The sequence below is a fragment of the Leopardus geoffroyi genome, chromosome D4 (genome assembly GCF_018350155.1).
Source record: "Leopardus geoffroyi isolate Oge1 chromosome D4, O.geoffroyi_Oge1_pat1.0, whole genome shotgun sequence".
Lineage (NCBI taxonomy): Eukaryota > Metazoa > Chordata > Mammalia > Carnivora > Felidae > Leopardus > Leopardus geoffroyi.
In genome coordinates, this window is record NC_059342.1 from 47,409,818 (window position 1) to 47,437,326 (window position 27,509).

Consider the following 27,509-nt stretch of genomic DNA (forward strand, 5'->3'; position numbering starts at 1 on the left):
AACAATAGAGAAAAGCTATTTTTAATTTCAATAAAATTGATAACAAAGAAAAAAGGGAAGACACAAATTAACATTAAACAGAAAGAAAAGAGTTTTCATTACTCTTGATCTCAAGTATGTTAAAAGAATAATAAAGGAATATTATGAACAACTGTGTGCCCACAAATTGGACAACCTAGGTGAAATGGACCAATTTCTTGAAAGATACAACCTACTAAAATTCATGTGTGTATAAATAACTTGAAAAAAACCTATTAAAGAAATTGTCTCAACAATTAATAAACTTGCAAAAAGAAAAGTACCAAGCCCAAATGGTTTTACTGGTGAATTCTACCAAACATTTAAGGAAGAAATAATATTGATTCTTCATAATCTCTGTCAGAAAGTAAAACCAGAGGGAAGACTTCCTAACTCATTCTATAAGGCAAACATTGCCCTATTAACAAAATAAAAACTTTACCATGCTCATGTGTGCAAACACACACACACACACCTACAGAGAATAATTCACATAAACATAGGCACAAAATCTTCAATAAAATATTATTGGGTTCTGTTTGCTAATGTTTTAAAAGAATTAAAACCTACAACCAAGTGAAATTCAACATTCAAAAATCAATTAATGTAATCTATCATATCAACAGGCTAAAGAAGTCATGTGATGTTATCAGTCAATGCCAAAAAATTTTTTGACAAAATCTAACATTTATTTATTATATTTTAAAAAATACTGTCAGAAAACCAGGAATAGAAGAAAACTTTCTCAACTTGACAAAGAACAACTAACAAAAACCTACATTCTGCATCATACTTATTGGAGAGAAGCTGGATGCTTCCTCGCTAAGATCGGGAAGAAGTCAAGAATGTCTTCTTGCATCATTCCTATTCAATACTTAATGGAAGCCCTAGCTAGTACAACATAACAAGAAAAATATATAAAAGTTATACATGTTCGAAAGGAAGAAATAAAACTATTATTTGACACAATTGTTGTGTCTGATATCCCAAAGAATCTACAAAAGAAGTGTAGAATGATTCATGGTGTAATGGCACCAAAGTTGGGCACATGAGTACAAACTCATGTTTAGCTCAACATTGATATAGATAGGTACATATGTAAGTATTTATAAATATGTATCTGTACTGTTTTGTTTATACATACATATTGCCTTTCTCCATCAAGCCTGGAAGCAATGACATTGCAGTAGAAACAAACACACCTAGCACCCAGATCTTGATTTCTAATATCACCCTCCAATACACAGAATAAGGAATCTTTGGGGGAATGGAAGATTTTAGGTCAAAATAAAAAATAGAAAAAATATACAGTGCCAAAATGTAAGGGGGGAAATGATAATGATAGGAGTCAAAGGGACACAGGAACCAACTGAAGAAGCTCCCAATGGCCAAGGCTGGAACAATTTAAGCAACAAAATAAAGGATTATTTGGATTATAATATGAAATATAAAATAAATATCCATGGGTTCATACTGGTATATATAAATGATTGAATAAATAAATAAATGGGGATAATAAATTGTTCATGCAGAGGAATTGCAAATTATTCATGTAGCTACTTCACCCTCAAGGAGTTAGAATACAACTCCCTACTCTTTGAATAGGGCTGTGCAAGGCCACTTTCTTCCAAAACACCCAAACAGGATGAAAAGAAAAGGGAAAAGAGTAACAGTATAGTAGAGAAACCTGACAAACATTGCCTAAGCCAGGTGATGTTAACATCAAAAGTGATAGATGTATCAATGCATCTATTGAAGAAAACAGATCAATTCTACAAAAGGAAGATTCTACAAATTGCCTGACAAGAACACTTCAAAACTTTAAAGTCATCAAAAACAACAAAAAACACTGTTACAGCCAAAAGGAGCCAAAAGAGACATTATGACTAAATGCAATGTGGTATCCTTTTCTGGCTTGGATCCCAGAAAAGATAAGACATTAGGTAAAAGTTATAGAAACTGGAAGAAAGTATTGACTTTGGTTACTAACATGTCAATATTGCTTCACTAATGTGATAATTTTATCATACTAATGTAAGATATTAATAATAAGGGAATCTGGGTATGGGGTAAATGCATGAATCTCTCTGCAATATTTTTTTAGGTGGCTGACATCTTTTTTGCTGGGGGCAGGTGCTCAGGAGCTCTTGGTGGGAAGGCCCTCCTTCCTCTTCACCGTCACAGGCTTCTGGCTGCACAGGATGGCACTGGCTCTGCGAATGGCAGGCATGCACAGATCTGGGCCATAACTGTTCTTGTGGATCATGGGCCAGATGCTGCTGAGGGCGGCCCAGGCATTCTTGCTAATGGTGGTCAGCACATTGGAGGTGGCAGGCTTTCGCTGGAGGGTTCTGTGCTTTGTGACCACCACTATACCTTTGCCCTCTGCCTCCAGCCCCACACCCACAGTCTTGCAGTGAATCAGCCCATTGTAGCAGAAGGAGCTGTGAGCTTTAAGGTTAGTGGGCTCAGTGTTGTGTATCTGTTCGTTCCACTTGATCAGAAAGCTGGAGCCGTTCCCCACAAGCACCCATTGCAGGTGGGCAGACATGGCGGCCTCTCCTTTCACTGTACCAGCGTGAGACAGCCTCTCTGTACTACTTTCACAATTTTTCTGTAAATACAAAATAAAAGCCTTATTTAAAAATATATCTTAGTTGAGGGGCACATGGGTGGCTCAGTCTGTTAAGCATCCAACTCTTGATTTTGGCTCAGGTCATGATCTCACAGTTTGTGAAACTGAGCCCCCCATCTGGCTCTGTGCTAACAGCACGGAGCCGGCTTGGGATTCTCTCTCTATTCCCTCCCCTAGTTGCTCACTCGCTCTCTCTCTCAAAAGAAATACACATTTTAAAAAAATATGTTTTTTAGCTGAATCATTATGTTGTACACCTGAAATGAATATACCACTGTATGTTAATCATACTTCAATTAAATATATTTTTGTTACTTTTATGCTAACATACTCTGTTGCTCTTCTCTCTACTTGTCATTATGATGTTTTCTTGGCCAGACATAAGCCTACTTCTCCATCTGACAAAATGCTAAGACATTGCTTCTTAAAGTCATCTTTAACCTCTGCAGACAGTGTCCTTTCTCCTCTTGATGCCATGACAATTACCGCAATGGAATCACGTGCTCACCTCTTCTCACACTAAGCTGAGTCCTCTGTGGCCTCCACCACAGGTCATTATTCCAACACTGTGCTAGCAAAGTGCTGATCACAATGGAAGCGCTCAACTAATGTGTGCTGCCTAAATGAAAGATCATGTTAATAATGCTCTTGAATTTTTAAACAAGTTCACATACATTGTTCTGTATGTTCATCTGACCCCCTTGTGTGCTTAGAGACCACTATTTTTTGCCATTTAAAATGAATAAACTGAGACTCAGAGTGGAAAAGATTTGTCCTCATGTACACAATTCAAAAGTGCTGGAAAAGGTATTTATCTCATTTTTACAACTCAACATCTACTTTCCTCTCCCACATAGAGACAAGCTGAGACTCCACCTAGGTTTAAGTGCTGTCTCTGTGCACTGCTCTCCTCTCTGATCTTGGGCAAGTCACACAATCTAGCTGAACTTCAAAACCCTCACATATTTTAATGGAAACTAATGTTAATTTTTACCTCAGAGTTTTGTTGAGGATTAAAGACACAATGCTTGTAAAGTGACACTTGGTAAGAGGTCAATAAATTGCAACCACTTTTATTTTTTTCTTTAATATTACTAATAGTATAACTATTTTAGAGTCAACCAATCAGTTTTGCTGGAAAAGAAAGAAAGAAAGAAAGAAAGAAAGAAAGAAAGGAAAGAAAGAAAGAAAGAAAGAAAGAAAGAAAGAAAGAAAGAAAGAAAGAAAAAGGAAGGAAGGAAGGAAGGAAGGAAGGAAGGAAGGAAGGAAGGAAGGAAGGAAGGAAGGAAGGAAGGGCTACATTCTATTTGCTCTACTTGGGCCAACACACAAGTCCTTTTTTTTTTTTTAAGCTACCCTCCCATTTAAAAAACAAGTCCAATGGCAAAGAACCAGTCTTCTATTGAGATAGGCATTTGGATTGTATGACCTCTAAGATCCTTTCTGCATATACTCCTCCACATTCTTTATTTCCTTTGCAGTCCCCCCAGCATTGTAGCATACAATATCAGAGGTTCAATAAAGGTTGGCTGAGTGAGGCTTTCAAACTCCCAACACAATCACTTTCATGTTGCCAACTTTGATTCAATTTGTGATTTATGGGCATATGGAGTGTTTCGCATCCCAGAGTTTCCTCTTTTGAGTCATGATTTGCAAATGGATATAATAACCCATAAACTGATATCAGCATCAAAACAGATCCATCCAACTCCAGTAATAAATGGCCTCTGGAATGAAAAGACACCAGCCCATTAGAAAGGGCTCAAACAACAAGCAAGGGAGTGTGAACAGCCACCTTCATAAAGTCAGAGTTTCTCAGTTCATTCCCCACATTCTGTCCGTTCTAAGACATTGTGTGTGATGAGGGCCTAATGCAATCGGACTCTCAGTCTCCTTTGGCAGGCAGGCCTGCAACAATAGACTAAACCTTGGCCCTGCCAACCCCAAACAGGCATGCCAGTCTGCCTCATTCCAGATTTGTGGCTTGTCTCCACAAAGTAATAGTGATTCTCTTGTCTATACCAATTGCAAGCTGCAGATGGGTAGCCTAATGTTGTAATGTCGGACTAAATTCTACACAGATGAACTGGAAAATTTCCTCACTCATTCAGAAATCTGCCAGCCAGCTGTCAGGTCTCCAGGACTCCCTCACTTGCCCAAATCACCAGTGAACAGACGGTGTTCACCACAATGATTAGGCTGTGTTTTTAGTGCAAACTCTTTGCTCCCATCGAATGATTTAATCCATTCTTCTTTCTTCAAAGACTCTGGGAAATGGCCATTGTAATTTTCTTCAGCAGAAGGATTCTTCAAGAAGGCAAAACTGAGAAAACTCCTGAAACCACGTTGGAATCAGAGATAAAAAGTGTGTCTTTGTGAGCTACTCGGTGGCCATGACCCCACTCCATGCCTGATCACTATTCCAAGGTGCCCAGTGGAAGACAAGCTTTTGTGCCAATAGGGATGGGGAATTAGGAAGCAGGTGCCAGCTCACTATGTATTTGACTGTCACCATCAATAAAGGACACAACATAATTTTAGGGAACTCCAAAAGCCAAGACACCACATTTAAATAGCAAAGAAATTAGTGAAAAATGAACCCCACAGAAGTAAGAAAGGAGGGAAGAATCTATTTCATTTGCATTTATAAAATATGAGAACATTTTACATCCAAAAAAAATGTTGTTTTGGCTCTCACATATTTAAATAAATAAAGAGAACTTAGAAGGATCATCATGAGGGGCACCTGGGTGGCTCAGTCAGCTAAGTGTCTGACTTCCACTCAGGTCATGATCTCATGGTTTGTGGATTTGAGCCCTGCATCAGGCTCTGTGCGCTCTCTCTCTCTCTCTCTCTCACAAAAATTATAAATATTAAAAAACCTTTGTCAATACTAAAAATAAAAAAATTAAAAAAGGATCATCTGTGTATGGACTTTTTAGAGGGCTTTTAGGTTTTTTTTTATAGAGTTTGTTCCTCCTTTAGCCTTTGATCTGGGTAAAATTAGTTCAAAAACATCTTAGAGTGTCCATTCATAGGGTCCTTCCCTAGGGAGTGGGGATTTTGAAAAATCCCAGAGTTCTTTCTGAATATGTTTCTCTCAGGGCACTTCCTTGTCAATCATTAGTGTAAGTGATTCGATCACACAGACCTTCCCAATGAGCATGAGCTTTGGAGTTAAATAAGCTTCAGTTCAAAAGCTGGCTCTGTCATTTCCAGTGTACAAAAACATTTAGAAACCTATTTAATTTTTCATAGCCTCAATTTCCTGATATTTCAGTCATTGTGAGGTCTCCATGCCTGCTGTCAAGCCACCTGTCAACAACTCCCCAAACACTCCCCTGATAAACTGTATAGAGCCTCCCAATCATACTAAATCTGGCTCCTGCTTTCCCAAGCTACTCTCTTCCTAACACTTCATGTTTGAGGACTCTGGCCTACTTTCTGTTCCCAACACATACAAAGGGATTCCTCTTCTCAAGACCCTCACATGCCTTGTCTTCTCCACCTGAAACACCTTGCTCCCTGCTCTTTTCAATGCTGACTTTTTTTTTCTTATTCTTCAGATTTCATCTGGACTATCACTTCCTCAAAGAGGTCTTCTGAGAGCACTTTATCAAAAAGGTCCTCCTGTCATGGTGTCTGCTGGTTCTTTACAGCCCTTTTCAGTTTGCATTTATGTACTTGTCTCGTATTACCTTTCTCCTTCAGGGAGGTGAATGGTGTGTCCACCTGGAAGGTTCCTTTCCTCACAATTCCATTGCTTTGACTAATTAGTATTTATCCTTTTTTTTTTTTTAATTTTTTTTCAACGTTTATTTATTTTTGGGACAGAGAGAGACACAGCATGAACGGGGGAGGGGCAGAGAGAGAGGGAGACACAGAATCGGAAACAGGCTCCAGGCTCTGAGCCATCAGCCCAGAGCCTGACGCGGGGCTCGAACTCACGGACCGCAAGATCGTGACCTGGCTGAAGTCGGACGCTTAACCGACTGCGCCACCCAGGCGCCCCAGTATTTATCCTTTTTAAGTGACACTACCTGGAATTCCTACACGAGGCTAAGCCCCCTCCCTATGTATTTCCTTAACTCCCTGCACTCTCCTTCTGGAACTCTCTAGACACTTATAATTACTTGGCCATTGTCTCTCTTAATATACTTACAGGACAGGGTCCAAGTCTGTTCTCTACTATGCCCATACTGCTCAATATAGTGCCTAGTACTAGGAGATGCTCAATAAATGTTTATTCCTATATGTCCCCATGTTATTATTCATTATAAATCCTATGAACACGTTAACTTTCCCCTAGAGTCTTCTTGTTGATGACCTCTTCACATGCAGGTTAAACACATTTCTCTTCAGTTTCTTTCTTTACGCCATGACTCTTTTCTACTTCAAAACTATTGTCAAAACCTAGAATTACTGATTTAGACACATTTCCCGGGTGTTAGATTCGAAGAATGTGTAAAATCAGAACAAAGCATAATGTGTAGACTGTGAGGTGAAAACGCCCACCTCATTTACTTTGGGGTTTAGGGTGGGTGAACTATTATATATACATAAGCAGTGACTTAGCAAGTAAGACCCAAATAGTTTGTGGAAGCTTCTGATCATCTGTTTTCTAGTTTTATAGTTACATCTTGTCTTCTTTAGCATTTAGACGTTTCTCCTTTCTTCTTATTCTGCCTCTCCACAGCAGCCTGGTTTTCACTTTCTGTATCTCCTAGCAGTAGACATTTTTCTCAAACATCACACCCAAGATGGTTATATTGGTTTGCACTTCTCTGTGGAATCCCCTGCTCAGAAAATCTCCAATTGGTAAAACTCATACCTCTGGGGATAGGTGTCATATAACCAAATCCGAAACAAGCTGTCAAAGAAATAAGACCATCAAGTGTTCTAGACATGCCAAAAGCAAATAAATACATAAAGGGGTATGGACATCCACAGACTACTGGTAGAGTTTTTTTGTTCCTGTTCTGGACGGCTTCTCATGTTCAAAGTCACCCTCATTCTAAAACTCTGAAAAATGCAGTTAAATAATTAGTTTATATTCTTTTGGCTCATTTTATTATAATAATTAGTAAGAATATTGCAGTAATCCACATTTAGAGTTTTTTTTTCTCAAAAAAAAAAAAATAAAAGTATTCTCCTATTTAGTCCCAAACAAAATTAAAGTAACCTAAAATTTGGGAAACTGTATGAAAATCAATCACAGAATTACTATCCAGAGAACCATAGCAATCTTCTAATGGCATGAGTTAATGATCTAAGCATTTGCAGAATTTTAAGATGTCGGGATAATAGGTCAAAATTTATTGAAATGAAGCAGCCTTGAAATGTTTAAGCTCTGTCAGAAGCATAAAAAACATTGAGGTTTTAGTAACCTTTGAACATAGTATCTCTTTAAGGATTAACAATGTGTAAAATGGTCAAGTAACAACATTCTGGGCTAAACATGAAAGCGTCTGAGAGGTCAGCTGTAGGGAAATACACAGGTCCTACTGATAAAGGACAGTATAGGTTTTGGTTGCTGACTACAGCAATGAACAAACATAGTTCTTTGAAATGCAGGTATTATCTAGGTTACAAAGAGTTAGATAATATTGCAAAGCTAAGTTAATGTTTGCTTTTTTAAAAGACATATTTTCCCTCCTTTCCCTTCCTGTCTTCTGTATCTATCACTTCCATATGGCAAATAACCCTGCCCCTTCAGGTCAAAGAGGCTGGATTTCAATCCTGACAATGTAACATTGTGCAAGGTACTTAAACTCTCTGAACCTCATCAAATAGGGTTAACAGCTGTCTCATAAGGTTTGGGGGTTGAGCAAGGTGAGGCATGCAAAATTCTTGATATAAAGGCTGGCATACACTCAGTGCTCAATAACTATAGGAAAACCTCCATCGTTCACTTGAGGAAAATGGAAAATACACATCTCTTGTTACCTTATGACTTAAAATGTGCCTTCTTGGTCAGTCCTCACAGCACCCGGTTGTATAGACCTGAAATTCCATTATACCAACTGAAAATGTTTTATAGCAGTAGTTCTCAAGACTGAGAAATAAACAGTCACCATTCAAAAGAGGAGGGTGGGAAAAATCGTGGATGAACTGAAATATATTAGTAGTCACCTGAGCACTTAAGTTATAAAAAAAATCCATAACTAAAAGTAAAATTCTACCTCTCTTGGCAATCACTTGCAACAGACAATTGCAAACACATTTGCAGTTTGGGTCATGAATCAAGTGGAAGGTTAACAAACTGGCCATCCAAATGAGCCAGGATAGATTTGTACAAATGTTTAAAATCATTTTGAAAATTGAAACATAAAACTTTTCAGTTCTCAAAGCTTTGGTGGGCTCCCTGAAAAGATACTACCATAGATGTCAGTTTGAAAAACAAAGTTTCATAGTAACAGAATTTTGTGTTTTTCTAAAAAGCAGATTTAAGTCTTCAGAGGCTAGATGTGAAACTGAGGTATGTCACAGTTTAAAAGGTGTCTTTATCCCTATTTAAAATGCACTTTAGGGGTGCCTGGGTGGCTCAGTTGGTTAAGTGACCGACTCTTGATTTCAGCTCAGGTCATGATCTTACAGTTCATGGTATTGAGCCCCACATTAGGCTCTGCTCTGATAGCACAGAGCCTGCTTGGGATTCTCTCTCTTCCTCTCTCTCTCTGCCCCCCCCCCCAACTTCTCTCTCTATCTCTCAAAATAAATAAATTTAAAGAAAATTTAAATGCACTTTAATCCAAGTAAACATCGGTGCTTTGATGAAAGCAGGATGAAAGGAATTATGAAAACACAACTCACTCTATACTTTCTTCCTATTTTTGAATCTATGTTTTGTTGTCTTCTCTCACTCATTGTTTGGGAATTTGGGTATCCAGGGTCCTAATCAATGCTATGCAGCTAAACCAGGACTGTGATGGAATATACCTGGCCACATGTAAGGAAATAGGGAGTATTTCCCTTCCTCTGATGGTAGTTAGATGTTCCTCATGGGAACTCTCCTAGCACATTGTGCTTACTTAGCAGGGTATTTATATTAAGGATAAGAGCTATCTTCTATTACAGCATTCTGACACAGGGCTTAAGGGTTCAATAAGTATTCAAAAAATGAAGGAACAATAAGTGGCTAATTTATATTTAATAAAAGGTAGCTATCAATTCAGCTTATCCCATTTAATGCCATATCATTTACCTTCTAATAAAGAATGTTTTAAAAATAACAGAAACAGGGGCACCTGGAGGAAACTCATTCAGTTAAGCATCCGACTTCAGCTCAGGTCATGGTCTTGAGGTTTGTGAGTTCGAGCCCTGCGTCGGGCTCTGTGCTGACAGTTCAGAGCCTGGAGCCTGTTTCAGGTTTTGTGTCTCCCTCTCTCTCTGCTCATGCTCTCTCTCTGTCTCTCAATAGTGAATAAACATTAAAAACTATTTTTTAATAGCAGAAATAGACCCCTGAATACAGCGAAACACTGACAGTTGTCAGAGAGGTGGGCAAAATGGGTGAAGGGGAGTGGGAGGTACAGGCTTCCAGTTATGGAATGAATAAATCATGGGGATAAAAAGTACAGAACAGGGAATATCGTCAATGATATTGTAATAACGTTGTATAGTGACAGATGGTAGTTACACTTATGGTGAGTACAGCATAATTTAAAGACTTGTCCAATTACTATGTTGTACACCTGAGATTAATGTAACATTATGTGTCAACTGTACTCAAATAGAAAGAGTATTTACTTCCTGCCCCCTACACAAACACACACCCCCCGCTGATATACTCTGGCTCCTCACCTTATAAGGGCAAACAAAACTGGCCCATAGATCTTTTGTCTCACCACATGGGTTGAAAAAATTGAAGAATTTGAGATCCATTGCCCTATCACAGGAGCATGAACACATGCGATTGCAACAGTATCATCTAGCTGTTTATTTTGACCAAAGGTTATTTCCTCTAAATTGGATAAGGGTTAAAATTAATTACAGACATCTTATAGCTGAGTGGCTCAGTTATCACTGCCTGGAATGATCCTTATGTCCTGATGTCTATCAATACATGCAAACCACCCATCAAGTCACTAATTGGCATGCTCTGAAGAAGTCTCTGGAGAAAAGCTAAGACTGAGCACATCCTAGCTTCAGTGTACTCTTGAAGCACGCTTTCCCTGGAGATCAGAGCTGTCAAGAGGCACGTTGATCATGGGAGACCATTAAAGCTCCTCCTCACTTTTGAGATGTCAGGATTTTAACAGAAACACGGTATTGTACTAAATCCGATGTCATCTTCTTGATACTTATGAGGAAGCAAAATAAAATGGGCAATTAAAAATCTATGAAGGTCGATTGATTTTCTCTACTAGCAATTATGCCTTATAATTGTTTGCTAAAAGAGGAATTGGCATTTTACAAAGCCAACAATTGGCTGGGATTTTGTGCTTACTGAACCTCTGTGGGTTTAGAGTTTGGGTTTGGATAAAAACCAAGAGTTGAGCAGCATTTGAGAAGCTTCTCCCAAGCCTTTCATCCAGAAGCTGGCTGGGGAGCTCACGAGGTTTCTGACATTTCCCCCATTCCAACCAGGCCGGAACCCCACTGTAATCAAAATTCACAATGTTCCAGAACCTAGACTTTGGTCCTCATTAAAAACCCTACAGACAAAAGAGTCCAGGAGGCCTGCTAGCCAAACCTTTTCACACAGCAGGGAAGGTTTGCTTTCGGTTTTATTTTTAAGTTAGCAGACCAGGTCAGGACTCATTCTGAAAGCTGATGAAAGACCCGGAGCCCACATTTCATCTTCTGATTAATCCAAAATTAAACAATTCAGAGATTTTGATCACTTAGTCTTTTTTTTTAACATATGTGACAGACAATAAATAGCCATCTCTAGTACACATAGCAGGACACATTGTGTCTGCCTGCAGGCTCTTGATGGACCATTCTTTGGATTATTCCAAGATCAGATAGTAAATCACAATTTCCTTTTAAAGCACTGTTACAATTCTCACCTCTTATTGAAACCAAAATGTGTGTATTCAGCTACTTAGACATGACTTACCTGCTGCTCATGTTCCCAGTAATAATCTATCTTACTCTTTAAAAACACTTCTGATAAAGCGGGTGTGTGATTTATGTAAGCCTTGCAGTACATGAAAGGGGGACGGGATTAGACACATATTGCGAGGCTCATTTGAGTTAAGCATAAATCTTTAACTCAATTGAGTCGCATTGGAGTTAAACATAAATCTTTGGAGAATAACAAAGTATTTGGCATTTTCCAAGTTTTTTTTTTTTTTTTTCCTACACAAAGGCTTGAAAATTAGCAGGCTTTAAAAATAATAAATAATCAACCCAACAGGAAGTGAATGGGAAGCCCAACACACGAAGCAAGATCATGGGTGTTTCAGAGATAAATAACTGGCCCTTCCAACTGCAGGGCCTGTCACCACCCTATTCACTTGACTTTAACAACCCCACCTTTCGTGACCACCTCAGTCCTCATCCACTCCGGTGTCTTGACCAGCTCCCAACCCCACATCTCAGCGCAGTAAGGAACATATCAGGTCCCCGGAAGACCTGTATAACTCATCATGCACTGCGATTATTTGCTTCCTTGAATGTCTTCCTCACAGACTGTGATCTCCTCAAGGACTAGGACTTAATTGTCTTCCCATCCCAGAGTAAAGCAGAGGACCCAGCATATTTATTTGCATACGCATTTGTTTATTTACGCTTTGACTCTTGGCAAAAGGATATTTTGAGGTGCTTTATAGAACAGAGGTGTTTCTAATTCAAAGGAATAAAAGATAAATCCATAAATACAATAGGGCACAGTAAAACTAAGAGGCGATTAGCCGGTGTGCCCCGGCAGTTGCCAGAGTTTATCAGTCAGGGTCTCAGCAGGAATCTGATGGCACATTCAAATTGAATCCATTAAGGAGAGGTTAATAAAGGGACTATTTGCAAAGGTGCCAGAAGGATTTAAGAAATGGAAAAAATGGGTAGTGGAGTGCCTCTGGGAAAATAACCAAAAAACCTCCACCAGGAATTTTTTTTACTACTCTAGACCTGAAAGGCAAGGTGAGGGAGTGGTTACTGGTACCCAGAGAAAGAACTGAACAGGGACGGGACACCTGGTAGGAGCTGTGGACTTACAAAAGGAGGCCGCTAACCTTCAGTGTCCTAACCTGCAGAGAGCTCAGGGAATAAGTACCTAGTTTCATTCTCTTCTTGCCTTTAGATCTCTTTCTGATACCTCTCATGGACCAAATCTAATGGAAACCAGAGGGCAGAGAATCCCCTTGATACAGTCCATATGGGTCAGGTTCCAGAGCCCAGAGCAGTGCGCAGAAAAGAGGGGTAAGGAGAAGCCATCAACACATAGCAGAAGCTTGTAAATTCAGTTATAGGCATATTATCAACCAGACAGAACAAAATTAGAAATAAATTAGTTCCGAAACTCAGAGCCTTTATCAGTAATAGCATATCAGTGGTTTGTGAAAAGGCACAGAGGCCTGAGAAAAAAAATCTCCCATGGTATTAACGCCAGAGAGTGACTTTCACAGACCTCCTTCTGGTAGCATGCCTTGAGGCACACCCAGGGCCCAGTACACACAGCTGTGGAGAAGAAATTCTACAAGGTCACAATAATGGGTTATAAACCTACCAGCCTCACAGCCTGATGATCTAGGGGTAAATTTTAAGGAACTTCAAGGAAATGTCAAACTGATTATCTTTTATGTAATTCTGTAAGAATATCAGTCACTTCTTTTTAACAAGGATTTTGATAAAAGTTGAGCAGCAGACAATTAATATTCTTTGGCAAAAACAAGGATTAGGTATGAATGATAAAGCTTCAGACTTCATTAATCAAATGAATGGAAGATAGGGCCAGTCCCTTTCGTGAAATTTAAGGTGCCTACCTGATATGCATCAGAGTAGATGCCCAACACACGCAGGCACACAGAGTCAAGATAGTTCTAGACTCTCTGAAAGACTCAATAAACATTTGATTTAAAAAACAGAAAAGGGGGGCGCCTGGGTGGCGCAGTCGGTTGAGCGTCCGACTTCAGCCAGGTCACGATCTCGCGGTCCGTGAGTTCGAGCCCCGCGTCGGGCTCTGGGCTGATGGCTCAGAGCCTGGAGCCTGTTTCCGATTCTGTGTCTCCCTCTCTCTCTGCCCCTCCCCCATTCATGCTCTGTCTCTCTCTGTCCCAAAAATAAATAAAAACGTTGAAAAAAAAAAATAAAAAAAAAAAAAAAACAGAAAAGGGGCACTTGGATAGCTAAGTCCAGTTGAACATCCGACTCTTGGTTTCGGTTCAGGTCACAAACTCATGAACCATGAGATCGAGTCCCGCACTGGTCTCCAGGCTGTCAGTGCAGATTCTCTCTCTCCCTCTCTCTCTCTGCCCCTCCTGCCCTCTCTCTCTTTCTCTCTCTCTCTCTGTCTCTCTCTTGCTCAAAATAAATAAAGAAACTTAAAAAATAAAAAGCATAAATTGAAACATGCAGAAAATGAGGACATACTCCCAGGTTGTGTTTTCTTCATCTTTGCTACCAAGTAGACCCCGAAGGAAAGTGTTTTCTTCTCCTCAGTATATTGACAGAAACTAGTTATTTCATTCCTTGTTATAATAAAAAGAACTAATGGCCCTTCTGATGTTCTAATCATCATCACTAACAGTTTTAAATTGCCACTAAGTATTAGTCTACTAAATACTTTATACATATTAGCTCATTTAAATTTCACACAACTATCACCATCTGCATTTTACAAGCAAGGAAACTGAGGCACAGAGAGTTTAGGTATCTCACCTGAATTCGTTACCATTCTCCAGAGAAACAGAACTAGGAGACTATATATATGAACTGATTCACTTGGTTAGGTAGCTGAGAAGTCCCATGACCTGCCATCTGCAGGCCAGTGAAACTCCCATGTCCAAGGGCAGGAGAAGATGGAGGTCCTAAATCAAGAAGAGAGAATTCGCCCTTTCTTCACATTTTTATTCTATTTGTGCCCTCAATGAGTTGGATGATGCCTGCTCAACCCCCACTGGTGATAGCAGAACTTCCCTAGTCTTCTAATTCAAATGCTAATCTCTACCGGAAATACCCAAAATAATGTTTTACCTGCTATCTGCGCATCCCTTAACTCAGTCAAGTTGACACATTAAATTAACCATCACATTGCTCAAGTTCACCCAGTATGCAAGAGGATTTAAATCTTAGATATCTAGCTTCAGAGACCTCCCTGTTAACCACCACCAATTCTAGCTCTCTAGTCTAACATTAGACAAGAAAAGTAGATTAAAAAAAAAAAAAAGCCATCCCACATGAAATGAGAAACTTGGCAGGACCAAGAATTGTCACCCAAATAATACTCTGAGCCTCACATTTCCCAAACTGGGATTCCATAGGACGTCTTATCCTGTAAGATGCACCAGGAAAAGAAGGACACCACGGACAATGAAGCTTAAAAACCCTCATACTAGTATCCTGCTTTGTGAGAGTCATGATACATTTATTACAGACTCTGAGAAAGTATTTATTAAAGAAAAGATTTTTCTCTTTCAGTATCCAGATTCTACTAAATTTATTCCATCACTGAATTCCCTCATTGCTTCATCCCTGTTAAGGCCAGCCATAACCTCTGGGCCACTAATCCAAAGGACTTCTTAGCAGCTCTAGACACAATAGACTTTGCCCTCCTTTTGAAACACACTTTTTGCATGGCTTCTGCAATACAATTCTCTTGGTTTCCTTCCTTCTGTGTGTTTCTCATTATTCCTTTACCAGTTCATTGACCACCTGCTAGTCGACAGCTGTGGGGAGTCCTCAGGACTGTCCCTAGCTCTTTCCTCATCTTACTTGAGGGTCTCTACCTAGGTGAATGTATTTACATCTATTGCTTTAATATATCCACCTATCTGCAGACAATGCCCAGATTTATATCAATATTCCAGTCTTCATCTCTAAGTTCCAGAACCATTTTTCCAACTTCCTATTTGACATCATATCTACAATGTCTCAAAGCCCTCTTAAGTTCAACCTGTCCAAAGAAAAGCTTGTTATTTTCCTCCCAAATTTCATCCTCTTCCTACCATCTGCTGGCAGGAAAATGATAGAAAAAAATCATTCATTTGCTTACCAATACGAGGGCCTCATTTTGTGACTCACCACCCATAACCAGTCATGAGCAGATCCTGTTGACTTTGTAGCTAAATGCCTCTCGTATCCATGCATTTTTCTCTATTTAAACGACAAACTTAGTCCTTGTAATCACAATTTTTCTCTTAGACTTTTTTGTAGCAACATATAACTTGGCTGTATGTACTTCTACTCACCATCAGCTATGCTCATCTAATCTATTCTCCATCTTACAGACATGTCCAAATGAGTGGTATTTTTTAAGTGCCAATATAATCATGTCCTCCTTCTACGTAAAAGAGATCAGTGGTTTCTTATTTAACTTATGATAGACAAAAACCTTAGGATGGTCTTCAATGTTTTCCATGCATGTCCTGATCTCTCTCTCCAGCTTCATGTAGCATGTCTTTTTTCCTCAACGTCCTCACTTGGAAGACATGGACATTTTGCAATTCATCACACTCGCTGGGTTCATACCTAGGACACTGGCACAAGCTATTTGCTCCGAATGGAATGTGTTTCTCTCTCTCTCTCTCTTCTACTGAGTAACCACTCATCATCCTTCAGATTTTTTTCCGTGTATCACTTCTTCAGAGATATCTATTTTAACTCCTGGATGAGGCCAAATGCCCCCATTCTAAACTCCTATGAAATGACATACCTATCTTGTACAGCATGTCTTAGCCACAATTTTATATTTTCTACATAATTATTGGCTCAATATCTATCCTCCCTAGTAGATAGTAAGCTATACAGGAGGGTGAGCAATGTTCTTTCTGTTCACTACTGCATCTTTAGCACCTAACACAGCACCTCAAATAATGTAGGTGTTTCTAGACAAGGCACTAGTTTACCAGCAGTGTGCTAGGTGCTATTTTTTTTTTTTTTTTAATTTTAGAGAGACAGAGAGAGCGTGAGCAGGGAAGAGGGTCAGAGGAAGAGAGAGAGAGTGCAGAGCCTGGCATGGGGCTTGATTCCACAGCCCTGGGATCATGATCTGAGCCAAATCAAGACTCAGATGTTTAACCAACTGAGGCACCCAGGTGCCCAGCTAGGTGCTATTGATAAAACATTAAAGAAGATGAACTTTTCTCTTTGCTGATAGAGCTTCTAACCTTGTGTAAGAGAAAGGTAATCAATAGGTATGCACAAAGCAATGTGTGGTAGGGGTTAAAACAGGAGAGGTTCCAGGGAAAACCAAGCTGCAGAGGGTTCTGGAAGCCTTCCCAGAAACAAAAGACGTAAATAATAGTGATATGTAGGCACTTTATGTATTAACGTATGTGCTAATGTATTATGTTATGTGTAAATGTATTATGTATTAATTCACACTGATCTTCATCTAAGAGGGGGCAAATAAGGAAACTGAGGAGCAAAGAAGGTATGTGACTTGCCAAGTTTGCTCAGCTAATTAGAAGGAGAGCTGGATTCAAACCTAGACAGTCTGGCTCCTACTTCTGTGTTCTTAACTCACATTGCATTAAGTTTTTGAGTTGCCTAGTCAAAAAAGAGTCAAGAGACAGGCAGGGTTCCAAACAAAGGGTAAAGCAAAAACAAAGACTGAGCAAAAAAGAACTCTAAGCTTTAGAGAAACTGATTGATCAGATTGCATTTTTAGAAAGAAAAAAAGAAAAAAAAATCACTAGCTATAATACGGAGACTGGATTTGGAGCAAGGCAAGGCCTATAACAGTTTACCCTTTTCCCACATCCACCATTAAAATCCTCTGGGACATGTGTTCCTTGGAAGACCATAAGTGAATACTGCTCTATCCAAACCAGACACTGAATGAAGGTTTGATTCCCTATGTGGGTCACCTCTTATCAAGACCACAAACGGAAGACTATGTTGAAGTAAGCATTTTACAAGTATACATGCGTTGGCCCAAAGAGGGATTCTGACTCGGTTCAGAACAAATTCATTCCCAGAAAGTTCACCTAACTTCAATGTTCCAGAACTTGAAAGAACTTTTATCCTATCAAGTCTATGTGTAACAATGAGGAAATATAAAAGGACAATTACTACTAACCACTTCCTCTGGGGGGAAAAAAAAAAAAAATCAAAAGGGATATAGTTAAAAAAAAAATAGTAAGCTGGTTTTTCCTCCTCATATCTTTGAAGGGATGTGCTGGGAAAGAGGGTGGCAATGCTAGATCAGGCATTTTTGCACATATTATCCACAGGGAAATCTAAATCTATAACCATCATCATAAAATGAAACAAGAAGCAAATCAGAAAGGAATGAATGAAGGGCAAGTGATAGCCAAGGGGTTTACAATAATCAATTATTAAAATGCCTTAAAAGAGCAAAGAAAATGCTTATCAGATCAGCAAAGCACCTTTTAATAAATAATATGATTTGGGTTTAATTAATGGCCTAATTACGGTTTTACCCAATAGGCTTAAATGCTCCAAAGGAACAGTTTGAGTCTCTTTGGTAGATAATCTGTGTTTTAAAAAATGTTCTAATTACATATTTGCTTGAGTAAATAATGTGAATTTTACAAAACTGCCTAATGATATATTTATGTGACTATATTTACCCAAATGGCCTCTCATTCTGTACTAATGGAGCAGGGTTTACTGCTCCAGGGAGACATGGAAACGTGGGATGGCTCCAGCCTTCACCCTAGCACCCCTCTTATTCTCACACCATTCTCACTCTCTCTCACCCCAAAACACACCACAGCAAGCGTATGACCCACTTATTCATCATCAATTTAAACAGGGGAAAAAATGTTTTCCTCAGCCTTTTGTGTAAACACATTCTGCAGTAAGGGTACAGACTTGAAAAATGAGTAGTAATACTGTATTAATACTCCATTAAAAGAGGATAATGAGACTGTAACCAAGACAGGACGTTCAAGGTTGAAGGAGCTGCATAATGTATTCTGTTGTTTATATAGGGTCTTATGATGCCTTTCAAAAATCCAACTCTGTGTTAGAACCCATAGAATGCTATGACTTAACACCACATATTGATCCATATTGGGTAACAGAGAAGTCCTAGAGAAACTGAGTGTGGATCTCCCAGCTTTACGATCGATGGTGCGTGTTCGTTCATGAGTTGTAAGTCACATTCACATGTTCAAAGATACAGATCTAAACAACCCAGCATCTATCTACTCATAAAATTGGATGAAGAAACAAAGTTCCATGTCACAGTTTTCTCACAAAATCTCACTCTTAGTAGACATTTACTGTTCAAAATTAGGTGACACTTGATTCTCTAAACAAGTAAACGTGACCCAGGGAAGGAAACACAGCATTTACATTTCCAGTCATTTTCCGAACAAGATGAGATGATTTACCAAAATACATACAAAAAAAAAAAAAAAGAATATAATAAATGGTTGAGAGAACAAGGGACTAAGGACAAATAGGTGAGAGAATAGAATCAAGGAATAAGATTAGCATCCCATTTCAAGCACGCAGTAAGAGCCTACAGGCCATAAGCTTCCAAGAAGCCAAAGCAGAGCAAGAAACATTTGCACAAGTCAATCAAGTCAGATAATCAGCAGGATCCTAAAATAATCTCTCCTATGCTTCTCATAAACGGGACACCTTGTATGCACAATCTTTTCAACCACACCTCAATAGAGGATAGTAAGTTTCCTATGACTGTCAGTTACCATTTAGGTCAAGGACGGCATCCCATACTTTGAAAAATGGAATGATAGCAAATGTAACATTGACTGTGCTGATCACAGTGGGATCCCTCTTGGATGATTCAGAAGGCATTCCAATAATTGCAGGGACTCAGGGCCCTCATTATAGGCACTAATTGTATTTTACTATAATTGGGCAAAATTGCTACTTAATTGAGAGTTCAACTGATACAGTGCCAGATGAACTAATTTTCACCTTAATAAATGTGTAATTACTTGTTGAAATTTTGAATCCCACTGTTGACGCCCTCATACACTACTTCCTACTCTGGGCACCACCTCACAGAGTTCAGACAGATGATCCCATTGCTCAGACCATGAGGCTTGTGATTCTGAACTGTGGAGTCAAGGTGTCCACAGCATGGAGCCCAGAGCACCCCCGTCCACGCATCTCTTCCCTCCAGTCCGGCAGCACGAGGCTGTTTGCCCGCAGGACAGCAGCGGCGGCTCCATCTGTTTACTCTGGCCTCCTTTGCTTGGATCAAGTAGGAAATGGAAGGCACTCATCTGAATTTTTCAGAAACTTTGCAGTAATTGAAAAGAGAAGGTGACAAAGAGGCGGGGGGAGCTGTTTGGCAACTTAATTATACTGGCCACTCTGTGGGCTGCATAATAAGGCAAAGGCGTATTTTTGAAATAGTACCACGCGCAGAGCAAACCATAACTCCAAGCACTTTGTAAAGGAGCCCATCCACTCAAGTAGTCATTTATAATTAGGATGTGAAGCTCGGCCCTGCAGTCATTTATTATTGAAATTGCCTTAAGGTGATCTCCCAAACAACTTCATCTCTTGATTTACCTCCTCCTCCTCCCCTTTCTAAAAGCAGCAAATGGAATACACGGGATTAGTCTCTTAGGAGCAAATAAGCAGAGATGAAATGCAGCCAGGAGCTAATGCTTGGCAGCGCCCAGAAGGGAGGTGCCAAGAGGACATGGGTGGATCATGGGAGAATTGATTGGAAAGATTCTCTGTTCCCAGAAGAGAGCAGGCTTCAATGGTTTCTCTCAAGTTTTATTGCACATTAGCAGAACCATATGCTCTGCTCGTGTGGGCAGCACCTGGGGGGGGGGGGGGGCGGGAGCCCATCAGCATCAGACTGAAATGCAGAGTTGAGAAGTTTCTGTTTAGAAAATGAGCTCTAGAATGGCTGCAGAAGGTGCACCTGTCCTCAGCCTCCACATAATATATTTCTTCACGTGGCGTCTATTCAAGTTGGGTTTTTTCCATTCCGTGTCCACCAAGAGAAGAAAAAAAAAAAAGCAACTTTCTATTACTCTGAAACACACGGAGAAAAGATTCTATCTTTTTAAGAGGATGGCAGGTAGTTGGAGAGAGGGGGGAAAGGCAAGAAGAGAATGTTCTTTTCAAGACTTGAAATCAATATGTCTTATCAAACCCAAATCAAATTGTATACGCCAAAGTCATTACACCCAGAGCCTACTTTTTAGGAATAAATATTTTGCCCTAGGATTAAATCCCATTATGTCACAGAGGCTGAGTTTCTTCAGCCAACTGGAAAAACTGTGACACGTAAAACCTGATTGCATCTATATACAGTGGGAGATGCAGGAACCATAGAATCTTCAAGTTTAAATGAGAAACCCCGCCATTTTTTTGTGTCCTAGCTTGGAACTTTGCCACTTTGGGCTGCTCCGGATGGGAAAACTCTATTTGGAATAAGCCATATTTGTCTCCAGGGCCTGGCCTGGCCCCTGCTCTCTGCTCAGTGCACCCCCACTGCTTCTACTATGCTATCACATAGTGTTCCCAGCTCACCCGCTTTGAAGCCCATCCTCTTAAACCGCTCTTCCTTGCATTATCCCACACTGTAGTCTTTTCTGGCTTCTTGTTCACCAAACGTTGCTGTTTCATTTGCTACTTTCTCAGGAAATTGGTGACAAATGAGAGTTTTACTCAATACTGAGATAAAATGTGAATGTGTTACACCCTCCAAAAAGCAGATTTATAGTTAACAGAGGCCTTGATGGCTCAGCTCACAGAAGAGTCTTTGGTAGAACTTTAGGAAACATGGCAGTACGGGAGGAAAATGATCTGTCAAGTCATGTCTTTCAGCCTACTCAAGCAAATCACACTTTATCAGTTAGGGTGGATCTGCCTGCCAGTAACTTAAATTCTGACTTGAAAGGACAAAATAATGGGGATATTTACTATCCCATGTAAGAAGCCCTGAGCACTAAACAGGTGTAAGGCTGTCCCATCTCTCTGTGTGCCCAACTCAGCCTGTCCCCCAACTTGTCCCAGCTAAACTTAGCTTATGTGGCCAAGATGCCAACCATAGTTAGAGGCATCCCACAAAGACACAACCACATCCAGAAGAAAAGCAAACATCGTGTTCTATATATCTATCAGAGAGAAAACATTTTATAATTGCTCACCAGCGATCTTCTCACGTGTCACTAGCCACAATAAGTTCCTATGCTCCTTCCTAACCCGGTCATGGTCAAGGGCAATGTGTAAATTATGCCTGGCTTAGACTACTCATACACTCTTTTAGTCACTGAGGAGAAGGCAGGACCTCCCAAACCAAAATCTAGATTCCTTACATATTGAACCCAGGAAAACTTAAATGTCAGTCTGGTCTTATATCTTTAACACACTTTGGTTTAAATTCAGTAATCATGTCCTTCTTTCTGCAAAAGGTTCTGCCATGTTTTGAGCTGTAGGGATCTCAGTAAAAGAAAAAGAAGAGAAAGAAAAGAAGAATTAAGAGATAAGGCAAAAACAGTGGCATCTGAATGCTAGACCCCGAACAGGGTCCAGAAGGTTTTATTACATGACTGCCAGTTTCCCATAACCATTAGCCTTCACAATAACTGAAAACTCGGAAGCAAATGGGTGTGGCAGACCACAGAAATCAAATTAGGAGCCGGGGAGTACAAACCTGGGAGGGGTTGCCCATGGCCAACTGCGTTGGTGATGTAGGAACCCGAAGTAATATTGTACAGACAAGTCAAAAGCACCAACCACAGTGGACATGGTATTCTTCCGGAAGTCGAGACAACTAGAAAAATATACCTTAAGCCTTTGTTTTATTGATCCAAAGTGAAGAAAACCAGCCACGTCCATGGCTCCAAATGTCAAGTCTACCTTTAAGTGAATTTCAATGATTAAAAAGTGAAATGAAACTTGGAAGCTTTTTCTGAAAAGTAAGTTCTACAGGCAAACAGGGTAGAGGAAGGGTAGGCACTCTGCCCCACATGTGCTCATCTGCTAACAAACCTCATAGTACTAGGACCTCTATGGCGTGGCATTTCACAGAATGGCTTGTCCTGTGAAGGATATGGTCTAAACTTATCCTAAATAGGGGCAAGATCTTCCTCATCTTCACAGCATTCCCTAGTGCTTGGAATAGTGCTAATTACTAATTACCAGCTATTAATCTAAATTTATGAAAAAACCAATTGCTTGGTTTGAAAAACTGTTGAATACCCTTGAGTTGTTTACAGTGCGTTCTATGTAACAATATAGGGAAGAGACATGTCTCAAAAGTTTCTGTGAAATATGTTAAAGCAGAAATTTTAAATGCTTAATATTTCATCCTTTACTAATTAAAAAACCAAGATCGCCAGAATCACTGTTGTGCAATAGTCGTGTATTTATCATCGTGAAATAGCAAGACATACCAGTATATTAACAATTCTGGATGAGAGGGTCACTTCCAGAAGTCAGGTTTCATATACTAGTGTACTGAGACCTATCTGTGTAAGCCAAGAGGGGTCTCCCTCAGGAGCCAACATTGGAGCTGTGGCTTGACAGCTCTTCACCTTCACAATAGCCAAGAGCCAAAAGGACAAACCAGAACTCCTGTGCTATTGTCACAGTATCACTGCTTGTCCAGGTAACACCAAGTGATATAAAGGAAAACTTGTAGCAAAAGAACACAACATTTTACCCAGTGGATTTCTGAACCATTACATCCTAGCGTTTGGGAAGTATTCATCCTTCCCTACTGATTTTGACAAACAATATTGTCTCCTGTAAAATACAGGTATAAGACGGACGTTTAGGGATCTTGCTGAGTGAGCATCGCCAAACCAACTAAAACTTGCCTTGAGCTTTCCTTGAGGAACTGCCTTACTTAACTAATGGCCGCCCTTCCTGGAAGCCATGTCCAGCATCCATCTGCATTAAATAATGTGAAGTAAAAAGTGTTTCCCTTTGCTTCATCCTGCCAAAAAGTGCCTGAAATTCTGGCCATTAGTATCACTCAAATGATTCAAGTAAACAACTAGGGAGCCCTCACTATATAAGGGTAATACATTGATGAATTGTGAGAAAGTAAAAAAAGAAAAACAGACACAATCTCTACTTTATAGAGTATATAACCCACTATGGGAAAGGATGAATATGGAAATTACTGTAATTCAGTATATGCCAATAGAAGAGAGCAAAGAATATAGTAGGGAGGATGAGAGCTAAAAGAGATATCATCCAATTGGGAAAACTAATTGGAAAAGCAACTGGGAAAACTCTTAGTCAAAAGTGTATGTGAAAAGAATCTGACAAGATAGATTTTTAACAGAAGAAATAGTGATAGCATATAAATAAGACCAACACATGTGTCAAAGCAGAGAGACCTCTCCTTTGTCTATACACTCCTTTCAAAGTGGGCAATCCAAAATGGTTACAACTTAACCCAAGGACACTGTAGCGAACAGCTGGCAGACAACAGGATTCAGAGGAAAGAAGATAATTGACAGGGAGGTTTCAATGGTCAAGAGAAGCCCTTAAAAGGTCTGGAACACGTGGTACAACAGGCAGATCCTGAAGCTTCTGGGGGCAGCATGAGCTCACTGGTCAGTGAGACGGGCGATCCCAAAATGAGTTTTGTCTTGTTTGCCATTTATTCTTGGGCAGCCTCTAACCTCAACGTGCATTAATCTGCCTTGACAAAGCAAAAAGAAAATAAATTCAATGATGCACTTTGCTTGAGAATGTGGAATCTATATTGAGGCCAACCTCAGGGAAACAGGAAATCAGAGTGAAGGTTACAGCTCTGACAGTGACCTGGGCCGGCTGAGCTTTCATTCCTTTCTAGGTCACACTGACATGAAGCCCAGAGACAGCTTTGAAATCTGCCGAAAAAGTCAGCACATGCCAGGATGGAATGGGATTCCACACCCCTTTGCTTTTAGAGGCAAAAAACTCTCAACAGAAATAGTCTAGTGCTTTAAACAAAGCACTGCCTCGCCTAATCATTCTTATATTTCTAAAAAGCCTCTTGATAGCCACAAAGTAAGAAAACAGTAAAATGACCACAGATAAATGTGCTAAGGACACAAATAATAAATCCAAAGGAAAAAGGTACAGGCATGTTCTACTCACTTATAATCCAGGGCAAATTAGAAAAACTGGATGCCATTTTTCACTTACTAAATTAGCCATTTTAAAGTTAGAATATTCTATTTGATAAAGATATACTGAAGCCCTTTCTCGTAGAGCAGAAGCATTAAATACTGGCAAGAGGCTTCGACTCAGTAATTAATCTTTGGGAATTTATTCTAAGAAAGTATATTTTATCTATTTATAGGTCACATTCACATCATAATTATTCCTAATAATGCAAAATTATAAACTTTATTTTAAATGAAAGATCAGGATCAAATGTTCTGTTTTTATAACTATTGAAAACAGTGACATGGAAAGTACATGGAACTCAGAAAATTCTTATGAAATAAATCAAGATACAAAACTAGCTGTATATTATGATCACAAGAAAATAGAAAATAACAATGCGTGTTCTGTTCGGATGTTGAGATTCCAAATTACTTTTTCTTTTCTCTCATCCTTACATTTTCTCTAGTACTGATATACTGATCTAATAATTTTAAAAACCTATGCATTTTTTTTTTTCAACGTTTATTTATTTTTGGGACAGAGAGAGAGCATGAACGGGGGAGGGGCAGAGAGAGAGGGAGACACAGAATCGGAAACAGGCTCCAGGCTCTGAGCCAGCAGCCCAGAGCCCGACGCGGGGCTCGAACTCACGGACCGCAAGATCGTGACCTGGCTGAAGTCGGACGCTTAACCGACTGCGCCACCCAGGCGCCCCAAAAAAAACCTATGCATTTTTTAAAACTCTCTTATTCGTGAATTTCTAACTGCCATTTGATTTCTTTTTTTTTTTTTTTTTTAATTTTTTTTTTTTCAACTTTTTAAATTTATTTTTGGGAGAGAGAGAGACAGAGCATGAACGGGGGAGGGGCAGAGAGAGAGGGAGACACAGAATCGGAAACAGGCTCCAGGCTCTGAGCCATCAGCCCAGAGCCCGACGCGGGGCTCGAACTCACGGACCGCGAGATCGTGACCTGGCTGAAGTCGGACGCTCAACCGACTGCGCCACCCAGGCGCCCCTGCCATTTGATTTCAACAAGGCTATTTCACCACAATATTTAAAGTACCTTGAAGTTGGTATTTGGTCTTATCCAGTTTCACCCAATAAAGAAGAAACTATTGCATAAGGAACAGCATTTGGGAAGGAGGCCCAGTTCCTGGTGCTGATGGAGGGTTCGGGAGTTACCGTGCCAATTCCTTGCTTCACCACCTCCAAACCCCACACACTTACCCTTGTGGCTACATTCACCTCTCTGTGCTCCGCAAATAAGATTTGCAAACCTTAGGCTTTGTCGGACACCTGTTTTTAGCTTAAAAAAAATTTTTTTTTTCAACGTTTATTTATTTTTGGGACAGACAGAGACAGAGCATGAACGGGGGAGGGGCAGAGAGAGAGGGAGACACAGAATCGGAAACAGGCTCCAGGCTCTGAGCCATCAGCCCAGAGCCTGACGCGGGGCTCGAACTCCCGGACCGCGAGATCGTGACCTGGCTGAAGTCGGACGCTTAACCGACTGCGCCACCCAGGCGCCCCGTTTTTAGCTTTAAAAAGCACAGGATTCCGTGTTGTCTCAACTCTGCAATCCCATAAACTTAAGTCACTTAATTTCTGGTCCATCACCTAATATATGGACCAGAAATTTATATATGATATACAAAAGACTCTTTTATAAAAGAAATTTATATATGATATACATGATACATAAAAGATTCTTTCATGTTAAGTGACAGATGTAATAAGATTTTTAATTTATTACAGTAATATCAGGCCTTGGAATCCTTCTTTGCTTTATGAAAATACTTCATTGTGGTAGAAGAGGAGACCTTGACAGTATTAGAGGTAAAGCGTTCTAAGCAGAGCCTTCATTCCTGCTTTTTGTGCATGTGAGTTACAAGGAAAGACAAGAAAGGAAAGGAAGAAAGAGAAAGGGAAGGGGAAGCAGCAAGGTGGCAAAAAGCGCAAGTGTTAATGGAGACAAGTGGCAGCGTCCGGGAGAAGTCCCTGGCGAGGCAGTGGCTGCCAGGCCTCCTGTGTTTAGCCGTGTGGATATGACCGACATACATTCAAGAGATGTGCTATCCTCAGCAGCCTCATGTCTGTGACTGCTGTGAGTGGCCCTTATGGAGTTGAGCAAAAAAGATTTAGCAAAGAAAACACACAGTCACCAGGGGCAGAAAATGGAGGCCAAGGTGGCCAAAGCATAAGCTGTTACAGAAACTGAGGAAATCTCGGGAAGGGCTTCAGACTTCCCCAGTTCTTGGAACAGGGCTTCAATCAATCTTGAAACTCAAAGGCTCCCGGCCGACTTCCACGGGAAAAAGTTAATGGCAAAGAAAAACCTAAAATCCAAAGCTTTAGACCCTAGGTCAGTTTTTGCACCACAATTTCATGCTGCCTCTCAATTCTATTTCCTATTTATATCCATTCTAACAGGCTATATAAAACATAACTGTCATAGAACAAAAGGGACGGATAGGATAGGGAGAAGAGGAGGAAATGTCCTTTAAACTGAAATGTGCTTTTTTTGGTACTGAAGGATCCCTTCAAACACCTGCTATAAGAACAGACTATTAAATAGCGATTGAAATGGCAAAGATAAATGATCAATTAGCTTTCCCTGTTACTTTTGTTCTTCCTTCCTTTTTTCCCTGTCTCACTTTCCTCCTTTTTTTTTTT

General features: G+C 39.9%; 1 protein-coding gene across 1 annotated transcript; it reads right to left on the reverse strand.

The window, feature by feature from the left end:
• Window positions 1-2,085: 2,085 nt before the first annotated feature.
• On the reverse strand, window positions 2,086-2,625 carry LOC123593236 (60S ribosomal protein L28-like). The gene has a single exon (XM_045468842.1). It carries the CDS (start codon window positions 2,567-2,569, stop codon window positions 2,156-2,158), a length of 414 nt encoding a protein of 137 aa, XP_045324798.1. The 5' UTR covers window positions 2,570-2,625; the 3' UTR covers window positions 2,086-2,155.
• Between the last annotated feature and the right edge of the window lie 24,884 nt (window positions 2,626-27,509).

Coding starts and splice junctions, on each gene's coding strand:
- LOC123593236 (XM_045468842.1), bottom strand. CDS start 2,569: ATGTCTGCCCACCTGCAATGGGTGCTTGTGGGGAACGGCTCCAGCTTT.